The 14,137-nt window shown below is 41.3% G+C and overlaps 1 protein-coding gene across 1 annotated transcript in view; it reads right to left on the bottom strand.

Annotated features, from left to right (window-relative positions):
• Nucleotides 1-14,137, bottom strand: part of LOC138172292 (alpha-protein kinase 2-like) — a 160,531-nt gene that overhangs the window by 18,182 nt on the left and 128,212 nt on the right. Inside the window, 1 exon segment of the mRNA XM_069102000.1 lies at nucleotides 11,988-12,036. Within this exon segment, the coding sequence (XP_068958101.1) occupies nucleotides 11,988-12,036 (49 nt within the window).

Raw genomic sequence — 14,137 nt, 5'->3', positions numbered from 1 at the left:
TGGACAAAACAAAAACAAAAATAGACCTAATTATAAGAGATAATCAAGGAAACTACTTTTTGCTAAAGAATACCATAGACAATGAAGTAATAAAATTTTTAAAGGAAATTTCTCTGATAAAGGACTCATTTCTCAAATATGTAGGGAACTGAGTCAAATTTGTTAAAATAAGAGTCATCTCCCAATTGATAAATGGTCAAAGGATATGAAGAAATCAAGTTATCTACATTCATATGAAAAAATACCCTAAATCACTATTGATTAGAGATAGGCAAATTAGGACTCTGAGGTACCACCTCACACCTATCAGAAATGACAAATGCTAGAGGGGGTGAAAGAAAATAAACTGTTGTGGATTAGTGAACTGGTCCAACTATTCTGGAGAACAATCTAGAACTATGCCCAAAGGACTATAAAACTGTGCATACTCTGATCCAACAATACTGCTAGTAGGACTATCCCCACAAAGATAGCAAAATAAAAGGAAAGGGACCTGTAGGTACAGAAATACTTATAGTAGCTCTTTTTGTGGTGGCAAAGAATTGGAAATTGGGGGTATGCTCACCAATCGGGGAATGGCTAAACAAGTTGTGGCATATGATTCTGACAGAATATTATTGTGCTATGGGAAATGACAAGAGGGTGGTTTCAGAAACAAAACAAAACAAAACAAACATGGCAAGACCTACATGAACTAATACAAAGGGAAGTAAGAAGAACCAGGAGATCATGGTGCACAGTAAAATGGCAACGTTGTAATGATGATCAACTGGGAAAGACTTGGTCACTGATCAATACAGAGATCTAAGACAATTCCAAGGGTCTTATAAAGAGAAAATGGTGTCCACCTCCAGAAAGAACTGATGAACTCTGAGTGCAAATTAAATGTAATTTTCTTTCTTTTTGCTTTTTTTTGTGATATGGCTAATATGGAAATGTTTTAGATGATTCCATATGTACAACTGATATATTATTTGCCTTCTCAGTGGGCAGGGGTGGGATGGGAAGGAGGGAAAGAATCTGAAATTCAAAATTTAAAAAAAAGTGTTAAAAATAAATAAATGTTCTAAAAAGTGAAAAAAAAAAACCACACTATACAGAGTAGCAGTCTGTACTGGGAAGATGATGGTTTACCCCCCTAGGGAACAGCTCTTTTATTCTTTCAACTTGTTTCATATCTTTTATGCTCTGAATAACCTGTGAGAGTCACCAATGTTAGAAATAGGGGAAAAAAAGGTGTTTGTAGACATTATTTTCTCATCTGTAAAATAAAAGGCCATCAGCAGTTGATTTCTAAAACTCCTTCTAGTTCTGACATTCTATGAGGATGACTTCTCACAGTGATCATCAAGCAGCAGTCCAACTGGTAAGGAAAAAAAGGATCAGCTAGAAACTTAGTATTCTAGGAAAATAATAAATGCGTGGCACCAGTACCCCCAGCCTCAAGAACTCCATGCTCACCTACTGGAGTCCTGTTTGTATGACTTCCAAAGAGCCTTTTGTCAGTGACCTAAGATCCCTGAGCTCTTGATGAAAGTGCCAAATTCAGAGTATTATATTCAGTTCTGGGCGTCACATTTTAAAACTGAACAGTATCATATGGTCAGCATCCCTTGTGGAGATCAGTGGGAGAAAAAGGGGATAGTTAGCCTGGAGGAGAGAAGCCTTAGGGTGGATGTGACAATAGTTAGAGGGCTGTCATATACACGGAGGAGGGAGGTAACTTGTTCTGCCTCCCCCCAGAAGGCAACATTAAAAACAATTTGTGTAGTCAAATCTGTTTGATATAAAAATGTAAAAAAAAAAAAAACTCGCTTAAAAAAAGTAACTAAGCTGTGTCTTTAAGTGCATTGGGCTGTTGTAGGAGGTAGTGGGTTGATACTAAAAGTCTTTAAGCAGGGTCTGGACAACCTCTTGTCAGGGATGTCATCAAGGGGATTCTGTCAGGTATGATCTCTGAGGTCCTTAAAGCTTTGAAGTTCTGTGGTTCCATCAGTTGGGGCTCTGGAGATATTAAATGTCTTGCCTGCTGTTCTATATCCCTCTGAGGATCAGAGTCAAGCAAACAATGTATGTTTTGGCCTTTTCCCTCTGTCCTCAAGTCTAATAACTGGCCCAGACTGCCTCCATGGAAACCAAACCTAGCACACTGTCTCCCTACAGTCACCGTGGAAGAATAAAAGCCGGGTACTAAAAATATCCTCATTTTTCAGAAAAGTGAGAGAAGATGGAGAGAGCCTCTGTCACAGAAGGCTGACTAATCAAGCAACCAGCCATCCAGGTGCTAGCTGGGTGACGTGGTTTCTGCTACTGCTGCAAACTTCTAAAGGTCATGGAGCTAACTTTCCACAGCAGTGGAAGAGTCACATTTAAACAAAGAATATTTCAGTGACAAAGTGAGGAGCCATACAAATTAAGCCATAATGAGTCTACAACAGTGTGGTCAACTATTGAGAGCTTAAAAAAAAAGCCATTAATTCCTGGCCCAAGAATTCTTAGGATTGCATGGAGTGCGGATAAATTCATTTGTTGGGTTATCGGCCAAACATTATTGCAATCTGAGCAATGCGATTCTTCTGGCACTTGGTTCTTATCATGTGGATTGTTAAGCTAAACTCTTTCGAGTGGTTGTGAATCTCATTTAGGAGGCTCTCTGGTTTTCCTGGTGCTTTATACAATCCCCACAACGTCACCTGAAAACAGAAGCATCCGGAGGACCTGGTTCATTTGGACTCAGTGCTGATTATACTCCATGACACTGGCAAATGGCTCTGGCACACATACCGTGCAAGCAGGATAAAAGCCTCTTTTTCTGTGTTTTTTTTTTCTAGAAATATTAAGAAATGATTCTTTTTCTCTAGCCAAAAAACCTTTTCTAGACATTTCCTTTTAGGAAAGTTGGTAGAACAAAAATTAAAACCTTTTCAGGGGAAATAGATTAAAAGTGTTAAGTAAACTTAATTCATGTCTTGTTTTAGATCACTGGCTTTCCCTACCCTTCGAAGTGATTGGGCTATTGACCCACCTAAAGTCAATCTCCTCTTTATCTATATCTTGAAGAGATTGGTGCTATGACCCACTCTTCTCCATTAAAAAAGACCCCCTTTGGGGTCTTCTTGGCAAAGTTACTGGAGTGGTTTGCCATTCTTTTTCTCCATCTCATTTTACAGATGAGGAACTGAAGCAAACAGGGTTAAGTGACTTACCCAGGGTCACACAGTTACTAAGTGTCTGAGGTCAGATTTGAAATCAGAGAGATGAGTCTTCCTAATTCCAAGTCTAGTACTCTATACACCACATCACCTAGCACTCCTCAAAAGGTATCGGTCTCTGATTACTCTAGGAGAACACTTGAAGGTAGTTAACGATGAAGGAACTAACTAGTGACAATTATTTTGGAATGTTAACCCAAAGCTGTATTTTTGCTTGTTTAATATTCTTCGAGTCATCTTGGAGTAGAGAATTGGGTCCAAGGCAACGAGGGGTTGATGTCAGTTTGGACATTTTTCTTTCTAGATTAGGAACGCTCAGATTTAAGATGAGGTTGAATTCAACAAAATTGTTTCTCTCAGATTTGTGCCTAAAATGAGTGGTATAGAATCAACATTTCCCCCTGGGCACTATAGCTCACTGTTTTATACTTCTTATGTATAACCCTTTACTCAAGGAAAATGAAATGGAGGTTGCAGGTTGGGGGCCAGAGTCTGACATGAAGGTCATTATCCATTGAACTTAGATCTCTTCCCCTAAGCACTAGGGTTTTATTCATTAGAGACCATCAAGTCAGTTTTCCTATTGTATTCTCTTCTCTAGTTCCTTTGGCCTCTCATTCTCCATGGGCTACTTTTTGCCCTCAAATAGGTGCCTAACACGTGTATGTATATGTACACATGCACAACACATGTAACAACATACATAGGCTATAATATATGTGTATATATACACATGTATACATATATTACATATATAAATAAAAATTTTATTTTGTGGTGGGTGAAAGATGAAATGTCTGAGGAAATAAAATATTCCATTGTTTGAACCTAACCCTGAATGGGTACAAAGCTAGACCACCTCTACTTGCTGCTTTGAGACCCTCAACTAAGGACCTAGGTTTGCTAACCAGAAACCCAGTCAGGTCCAAAGACTGATGCAAGGAATTTTCTTATAATTGTCCATCTCAAGCAACCTATATGTCTTACCAGAAAACTGGACCTATCCTGATCAATAAGTTATTGTTTCAATGTACTTTTGCTTGTTTTACAGACACTAGGGGGGAGTGGGACACCTCTTTTTCTCATTTCTAGGAATTGCACCTGTTCACTCTCTCTCTCCCAACTTAGAAAGTCCCTAATCTTTCCTCCATTTAGAAATCAGATCACCTACTGTTTCCTGGTTAATTGTTTCCTTTTAATTAATTGCTTTTATTTGATTGTTTTAAAAAATGTATAAAAATCTGTCTCCCCCTGTACTGAGTCTAGTCCCAAAGCTGAGGAAAGCTAATGGTCCTGATTTGTTGGGCAATCAGTATGCATTGCTTAAATCAATATGTTTGGAAGCTCAAACCTTTGTTTTCTCAGTTATTTCATCTTTCACCCACCATAGTTTGCCCTGCTACCCCTTTCTAGCTGTCATCCATCCTCTTTTCTTTCACTATCAAGCTTCTTGAACATAGATTGTTTCCACTGTCTACCCTCCCTCTCCATCTTAAACACTCAGTTAAAAGTGGTTTCTGCAAGGTTATCAGTGACCTTCCTGTATTGGGAATCATGTGCTCAATCCTTATGTTCACCAACCGTTATGACAGATCTGACGTTCTTAGCCATGTTCTCCTTCTTGACATACACTGTCCTTAGTTGCCATAAACCTGTATTTCCCTCAGTTCTCCAGCTCTCTTACAGCTCTTGGTCTCCTCTGATGGTTTCTCTTTTCCTTTTCCCCTTGCTGGAGATGTCCCCAATTTCTGTCCTCATCCCTTTGTTTTTATCATTCTATACACATAAGTCAAAGATAAGTCAGAAACTGAAGATGTCTGGCTGGGATTTCTGAAGACCAGTGAGAGTATTCAGCCACAGTGACAGCTAGTAGAGAGAACTCCAGCACCCTCAGCTCAATACAACGGAACAAAACCTCATCCTCACCAAAAAGCCAATCTGAAACCTTGGGGTTAAGTTCCAACGGCAACTACCACTGTCGTTCCCACTTCCTGCAGGGTGCCAGACAGTTTTAGAGCAGGGGAGACGGAAACCTTTGGCCACAAGCAACTCCAGTGACTTTGCTAGCAAGACCAGTGCTGTGCAAAATAATAAAATTGATAAAAGGTAGCATGGTACAGCATATAGAAGGCTGGCCTTGTGGTCAGCAAGACCCAGATTCTAGTCCTTCCTCTGACACATGCAAACTGAATGTCTCTGGACAAGTCATTTAACTTCTCAAAGCCACAGACATCATTCCAAGACTAGGGCTTATAGATCAGTTGCTGAGCTTCTTGGTGGGGAGAATTTCCCATACTGGAAGTGCCTTACTGATGAAATCTCAGACCTAGACAAATAATAATGATAATAATAACAATAACAATAGTAGTAGTAGCTAGAATTTATATAGTACTTTAAGTTTTTTAAAGAGTTTTAAGTATTGAACCTCATTTGAACCTCACCAGAACCCAGTGAGTTAGGTGCTATTGTTATACAAATTTTACAGACAAGGAAACAGGCTGAGATATGTTAAGTGACTTGTCCAGGGTCACATAGCTAGTAACTGAGGAAGGCTTCAAACTCAGGTCTTCCAGATACTGAATAGAGTACTCCCTTCATTACGACACCTAGCTGCCTAAAGTAAAATTTAAATAAAAACATTTTTCCCCCTTCCCACCTCCACCCATCGTCCTTTGGTGCCTTCTCTCTAAAAGATGTCCATTACGCAAGTGCTGCCCACAACTTTCCACGGGGGGACCCTACCTGAGGCTGCTCTTGTCACATATCTCCCATGTTCCTAACATGGCTTTCCTCTTGCATCAGACCTTTTGTATCTTTCATCAGGATTGATTGGATAACCTAGTCACATAAAGTCTTCACCTAGTCAAAATGGCATTCATTAAAACTAACCCTGCCATCGCACTTTACATACATTATCTCATACAAGCCTTCCAACAAGGTGTCAGGTAACTTTTTTCATCGTTTTTCAGTCCTCTGAGTCTTTTTGACTGGTGGTGTGCGTGTGTGTGTGGGGGGGGGGGTCTTAGCAAAGATGCTGGAATGGCTTGCCATTTCCTTCTCCAGCTCATTTTACAAGATGAGGAAACTGAAAGAAACAGGGCTAAGTGATTTGCCCAGGGTCACACAACTAGTAAGTGCCTGAGGCTAAATTTGAACTCAGATCTTCTTGACTTATGGCCTGGCACTCTATGCACTACACCACCCAGCTGCCCAGTTAGGTAGCTTATCCAGAGATAATTCCCATTTTACAGATGAAAGCTAGAAGAATTAAGTGACTTGAACCCACCATCCCATAGCCAGCAAGTGTCTTAGGTTGTGAACCCAGGATTTCCTGATACCAAGGTCAGTAGGTTAACCACTGGACTGCCTCTCAGAAGGAGCTAATGGGTGGGGATTTCAGGCTCTTAGAGTAGCTATTTTGTGGTAATGGCTTATTTCCTAAGTCCTCTCTATTCACCCTGCATCTATGCTATACAGCCTTAGGTCTGCCTATAGCAATCTGGAGCTACCCAGCAGATGCCTGCAGCAGCCAGTTAATAGGAAAACTGTCCAGCCTCCTGGAGCCTGAGGAAAGAGACAAAGATCAGGGAGCCTAGTTCCAGAATCACATTCTGTTTTCTCTTCATGGGGAATATAGGCTGGCTCCAGGAACCAGCAATTAGTCCATTCCAGATCCTCTTTTCTGATCATTAGAACTAATTTCCTGCACTTAACAAGTTAATTTCCCTGCTTCCCCTAGAAAATCTTTGGTCAGCAAGACCCAGATTCTAGTCCTTCCTCTAACACATGCAAACTGAATGTCTCTGGACAAGTCATTTAACTTCTCAAAGCCACAGACATCATTCCAAGACTAGGGGTTATAGATCAGTTGCTGAGCTTCTTGGTGGGGAGAATTTCCCATACTGGAAGTGCCACTAGAAATCTTTGATTTCTAAATGTGCCATGAGTACTGAGGGGCCATCCCTGCCCTCCTCCATTTCACTTGCCATTGTGAGTTCTGAGGCTCGGGCAGTGCTACTTGCCTCAGTAGGTCCAGAATGCAATATTTGTTCTGCAAAGGCAGAATGATGAAAGGAACTCGGGCTTGGCAGCCATTGCAAACCTAATTCAAGCCATTCTATTATTATTATGGTTTGTGATACTGGGGTTGGGGGAGGAGACTGTGTCAGTGCTTTCTTTCTCAAGGGAACCATCTGAACCCTACTTCTGTAACTTCAGAGCATGGGGGCCCCCATCTCCCCACATTAGGGCTCCATCTGTTATTCAGCACCCAGGGTCTTAGGAGTTTAATTTTGACATCTGACAAATGCCATGAATCATTTATCCCCATCGTCATCATGTCTGGGGATAGGAAAGCAAGAATTAGCTCAGCTGGTTCCGGCAGCTATCCAGAAGAAGGAGTGCCCTTCTTTGCTCTTGTCTCTTATTCTGGCTCAGCACTTCTGAGTGAGGGAGAACTGTATTCCATACACTTTCCTTTGTTCTAGTTAAATCTAGAGATGGGCATGGACATTAAAAAAAATTGTAATTAAATTGTTGACTGGTGCCCTCTGCTGGCTGAATTTTTAACTTTCACCTCCAGGCTGTATAACAGATCAAGACATTTCTTTGCATCTGTCCTCTGTTTCTTTTCTACAGGATCAATAGGAAATAAATTAAAAGTCACAATACCTTCGCACACCCTTTTCAATGGTGGTTACTTTTATTTTTGCTTGCTTGTTCGAAGGCAACTATTATTTGCATGATTCCAAGCACCCGCTATGAAATTAGCTGCTTTTTCCCTCTTGGAAGGCATCCCTTTCAGAGCATTTCATGTTGGCTGAGGAATTTTCAATCAGAAAAAAAGAATGCGTAGCACTAGAGCCAGCAGATTGAATCTCTCTAACAAGGAGAGGCTGACGACAAGTCAATGGCTAAAGAGATGTCAAGACAATTCAATTTGTTAGAGTTTCTGACTAACCACTTGGAACTTTTCTTCCACCTTTGCTGAAAGATAAATGGTGTTGGGAGATACACACATACATACATAACGCACACATACATATACACATACATAACATACACATGCAATACATACATAGACACACATATATACATATATGTGTATGTGAATGACATGCTTTTAAGCATAATAATATCTTGTTTCCCAGAAGAAATATCACATATTTCTGTTTTGAGAGTAATATTAGGGGGGAGGGGAGTAGAGTTTTATCATCAAACAAATGAAAAATCTGTGATACTTTACCCATCTTCTTTTAGGAAGCTCATGAATAACCAAGTCAACATCTCTGGAATCCATTAGCTTAATTAAGGCATGACTATAGTACAAATTGCATTTATGAGAAGTTGGGGTATTCTGATAGTATGGCATCACAAGGCAGTGTGAAGCCTCTTCTCTAATGTAGGCTGTATGTGAGAGAAATGAGAGGTAGCTTGGCAGAGTGGGAAGATCTAGGCTTGCTTCAGAACCATGATTTAAACAAGCCCCCTCTCTTACTAAAATGAATTAAAAAATCAATTCTGCCACCTCCAAGAAACCAAAATCTGCCATGAACAAACACAAAGCCATTTCTGCGCCCAGCTCCATCAATCATCCCATTCAGCAGTTGCCACATTTCCCCCATCAGCTGTTTTGTATGGTAGCAGAACTGTTCATCCTTGGAAATAATTCAAATGTGAGTTTGACACTGGATTTTTTTTCTGCTTTGGTGAAAATGGGAGTGGGGGGGGGGAGGAGGCACTATTTATAGTTTAATCTATGCATAATTTTTTACAAAATGGTTGTACAAAGTGTCTTGAGTTTGTCAAGACTATGATTCAAATTCCACCCCTGTCATTTGTTACCTGTGTGACCCTGGACGAGTCATATCCCCACCTTGGGTCTTAGCTCTCTGGTTGGGTACCAACATCTGTAGGGGGCAGGAAATAAATTTATGGTCTTTTGGCAGTTCTCTTTTGTTTCTCTTATAGACAAAGATGTCTATTATCGGTAACAAAATAAATCAAAATTGTTGCAGTCTCTGAAGGTGTGCAGAGAGTCTCCCATTCGTATGCTTTCATGCGTTCTAATCGGGTTATTAGATGATCTGTCCGCCTCCATGGACAAATCTTGTCTATGGGTTACGCCCCCTTTCATGTTATACATGCCCTGGGGCTACCCATAGGACATATTTCTAAGCCCTAGCCTAGCCTGTTACCCCCTATTGTTAGCATCCAACTCTACCCCTGTCTGCTAGGAGTGAACTGGGCATGTCCTCCCTGGTGGGAGCCACTGCAAAGGTGATGAAGAAACTTGTTAAGTTGAATTTCTATGTACACCTTGTCTTCTGGCACTGCTCGGTCAAATGTTTTCAGCCTGATCCCTGTTATGCTAAGTTCTTTCCCCCTTTTTATTTTCCCTTTGCCTGATGGTTCTCTCCTCTCACCACTTCTCCCTTCCAGTGAATCCTGGAATCAAATTTAAATCTCCTTCGATTCATTCTTTTGTTTTGTTTTTCTACTTGGGGTTTCAAGAGAGCCATCTCATAACAAATTTCTATTGCAAAGAGTTGACAATCGGCTTTTCTGTTTCTCTGGCAACTTCTTTTGCACTGGGAATTAGAAGTGGAATTTAGACCTGATCCTTCCACTGTGTGACTTTGGACAAGTCGCCTCCCCTCTCTGGGCCTGAATTTCTTTATCTGATGGGTTAGGCCAGATGATTTCTAAGGTCTCTTTCACCTCTAATATTCTCTGTAAAACCTGATCACATTCTTCCTCGGCTCAGTATCTCCCTTCTTGATCTCATTCTATATAATAGAGCAGAAACTGCAAAGTGTTAGTGACCAGGCAGGCAGAGAATGGGAAGACAGAGTATGCTCCAGCCTTCCCAGATAGAGAACCTATTTCCAACACAATCACACCTGCCCTTCACTCATTACAGCCCAACTCTATCCCTACCTTTCCTCTTCAGAGTCAGGCATTAGCCTCTTAGGGCAGTTATAACCTAATCCCGATGCCAATGGGTGTCATTGGGAAAATGCTGGGGCATACCCCACCAAGATCTTTTTTAACTGGTCAAAAAATGTGGGCACATGAGTAACCTTTAGATTGCTGTGTAGCCACCATCTTTAATGGTCCTTAGGCTGTTGTGCCTATCCAGTCCAGTGACCTTAACAGCTTCACACAAAATCAGTTTTTTTCTTTAATTTCCTTAATTTCCCAGATTGTTTTTTCCTTAAACTGGAAGGGGGTGGGGTGGGAGGAGAAAGGGGGAAGCGAAGCAGTGATTCTGGCCCTCCAAGAGTTTGGATTCCTCAGAGCTATGTTACATATTTCTAGAACAGCTGCTAAATGATTAACTACTATCCCAAAGCATTGCAGCTTTTGGTTTGTGGGGTTTTTGTTCATTTTTTTTTTGCTTTTTGGAGGGTAATTGGGGTTAAGTGACTTGCCCAAGGTCACATGGCTAGTTTTTGTGTTAAGTGTCTGAGGTCACATTTGAACTCAGGTCCTCCTGACTCCAGGGGCGGTGCTTTATTCACTGAGCCCCTAGTCACCTCCCCCCCCACCCCATGTTTTTGATTTTGTCTTATTATTGAAAAAGGTTAAGGAAATTCTAAAGGATTCTCTAGTCTGTATCTGTGGCTCTAAATGGTAGGATATATTTCCTACTCTGACGTCTGGACAGAGACTGTTCTAAAAAGGCAGAGATGTACATTTGGGGCTTGTACAAGGAATGCCTTCCCCCCTCCCCCCAACCTCATGTATCATCAATCTGACCACAAAGGTACAATGACAACAACCTATCTGGAGCCAAAAAATGCCGGCTGCCCTCCAGTCTAGTAGTTTTTCTGAAGAAAAATCTGCAGTATTTTTTTCTCTTTTTGGGGGGGAGGGAAGGCAGAAGGAGAAGAGAGGGAGCACCTGATCTAAGTTATAATCCAGAAACCCAAGTGCACTTGGATTCCTTCTCACAGGTCCTCAAGAAATATGGGTGGATGGATTTTGCTGGTTCAGGGTAAGGAGGGTTCCATTTTTTATTCTCTTTCAAGTTTATCTTCATGTTCTCATCTTCTACCATGGCCAAATAGTAACACTGTAGCCAAAGAATGCCCAGCTACCTATAAATCTCAAATACAAAAATATTTTAGAGAAGACAGGGAGGAAAGCCCACCCTAGCCCACCCCCAGCCCCAAGGCCACTCTATTTTTACCTTCTTTTCTGCAAGAGCACAATAGCAACCTATGTGGAAGGACAAGGTTGGGGGCAGAAGGGAGTGAGGAGAGGGAAAAGGGGACTGATTAATGTTTTCACAGCTATAAAAATCGACTTTCTTAATATTGTCAGCTAAAGACTAAATTCATTGCACTCACTTGACTGCAAAAGAAAATATTTCTTAGACGATTCCTTTTTTTTTACACTTTGAAGAGAGGGCCAATTTTTAACAATGCTGGAAAAAGAAATCTTAGAAAACCAAAGTGTACATGTGAACAGGAAAACAATGGTACCTTTATTTATTTCAAGATAAAACTGTTAGGAGTTAATCCTAAAACAAATATGCAATACACTTTAAAAAAAAAGTAGACAGCAAATGTGTTTTACTTAAAAATATTATTTCCATAAATAATTGATAGAAATGAGAGAGGTGAATTGAAATTACACTAAGAATATTTGCCTTTCAAAGTTAGGACAAGAGACCAATATTACACATGCCAGTCTCTGTGGTGTTTGCCCAGTAAGGCATTGGGAATACAATGCAAAAGCATATGCAGTTGGATTTCTTTTTCCACTCACCCTTTCGCCAATGTTGCTATGCCAACGTCAGTTAACTTCATTCCTACACCTACAGGAAAAGAGAGGAAAGACAGGGCCTGAGATACCATGAGCTTCTCAGAAGAGAAATCAGCAATCCACTACAGATGGGCACTACTGATGCTTCTAATTACGAGTCATTTCCCTTCTTGTGTAAGGGAGTTCATTTTCCACCCTGGCTTCCTCTGCTTGAGGCTGCTTTCTCTGGGCAGGTGACAGCTAGCCTTTTAGAAATGTACTGACTGTTAAGTGAATGATAATGAATGCCAGGCCTTTGACACGGCACTAATAAGGAACTCAGGCTGCACATCCGGAGGACAGGAGATTCATGTCTTATGTAAATAAATCCCTGTGGCATGAACATCCCGACAATAGAGGGCCTTTCATAGCCCTGAGAAATGGCATTCCAGGTCTGAGCTGCCCCTTGTGCCAACACTGCCAGTCAGGGGCTTCTTTCTGTTCTTCCAGTTACATTCCATGGAATTGGTCTGGGCCTCCTCTACCCTTTTCCCAGGCACTCTCTCCGAGGAGATGCATATGGGGCTCTTTGGCTCTTGCTAAGAGACCTGAGTCCAATTAAATATTGAAAATGGGAGCTCTTAGATGGCAGAAGATACTGAGAGGAGGAGACAGCAGGACTCACGGAAGCAAATCCCACTAGTGGAGGAAATGAGGGCATTCCTTCAGAAACTGAGTTCCAGCTTTATCAGACGGTGAGAATGGAATGAGCAGAAAATTGCTTTGCAGAGGAAAGGTGCTGTTATTATACCCCTGCTAAGGGGACGCCTTCCTCCTCCTGCTTTGCTGCAGTATTAGGATAAGAACTCTGGTTCCCCTAATATTGCTTGAGTGCTGCAGGAGTCACAGGAGGGGAGGGAGGCAGCCTGTAGCATCTCTCTTTTCTTAATTATTGAGTATAATTTCCCAAATGCCTTTCCTGTGTCTCCTTGACTAGATCAAGCACAGATGTAGCTTCTATTCTGGGCTCCATTCTCAGTTTCTCCATTCTCTTAGCCCACCACGATCTCTGGTTTAAAATCTGCAGTTTGACCTTTGGTAGGGATGCAGAGATGGGCCAGCCTCCCCAGCCCCCACTCTGCCAGCCATGCCTAATGTTTGTGTCTGCCCCATGCCTACATTTCAGTTCTGGGAGGACAAAGACTGTGAATCCTGAATCAGACCCTGTTCTAATGCTCATGTTTCCATGGAAAAAGATTTTGGGGGTGTGTCAGTTTAGGTCAGTGATGATGGAGCTAGCTTTCTCTATACACCTGCCCCTGGATTTGAGTCAGCAGTATCATTTAAGAATTGTGAGCCCTGGGGCAAGCCCCTTTACATCAAAGGGCCTCAATTTCCTCATCTCTAAAGCCTAGATAATCCTACCTAAATTTTTGACCCTTATAGAGTTTTTATGAGAATCAGAAAATAGTGTTGTATAGTGGATATTTGACTGGGTTTTTTTTGCTTTATTTTGTTTTGTTTTTGTTTTCCCCAGAGGAAATTCCCTCTGTCAACTAGGATTAGCATCTATTTTATCATTTACAATCATAGAGAATTGGCAGGGGACACTAGAGGTCAGACTCATCCAGGGTCGCACAGTCAATGTATATACAAGGTAAGACTTAATCCCACGTCATAATGACTCTGAAGCCAGCCTTCTATCCACTTATTCCCTATTGTAAGGACCAAAAATAAAGGAATGTATGTGAAAGCATAGTAAATTGCTACAGAGAAAGGGCCTGGACCTGTGATTTCCTTAGTGCTGGGAACACCCAGATGGGGAAACTCCCTCCATTAAAGCAGGTCTCCATTATCTCTTCAACTGGTAGTTTTAAAGGGTTACCTGGGGCCCCAAGAGATTCAATAACCTGCTCAATGTCACATATCCTGTGTTGAAATTAAGATATTAAGACTCTGAGGCCAACTCTATCCACTGCACCCATTTCTTTCTCTCACACGTTGCTATTCTAGCTTAATATACTATTATTATGACACCTATTGGTATCAGGTAATCATTTATCTACGATATTATAGACAATTCTTGTTCAAGTATGGTTTGGAGTAGACAGCTGTTGAGAGGTGTCCCCCCACCCTGAATCTTGACTCTGCCTCTGTGTTCCTCCAGACCCCAT

Source organism: Petaurus breviceps, unplaced genomic scaffold (assembly GCF_028583685.1).
Source record: "Petaurus breviceps papuanus isolate PSGF00001 unplaced genomic scaffold, PetGlider_PUasm1.0 128, whole genome shotgun sequence".
Taxonomy (NCBI): Eukaryota; Metazoa; Chordata; class Mammalia; order Diprotodontia; family Petauridae; genus Petaurus; species Petaurus breviceps.
This window is presented reverse-complemented; position numbering and strand designations above follow the sequence as displayed.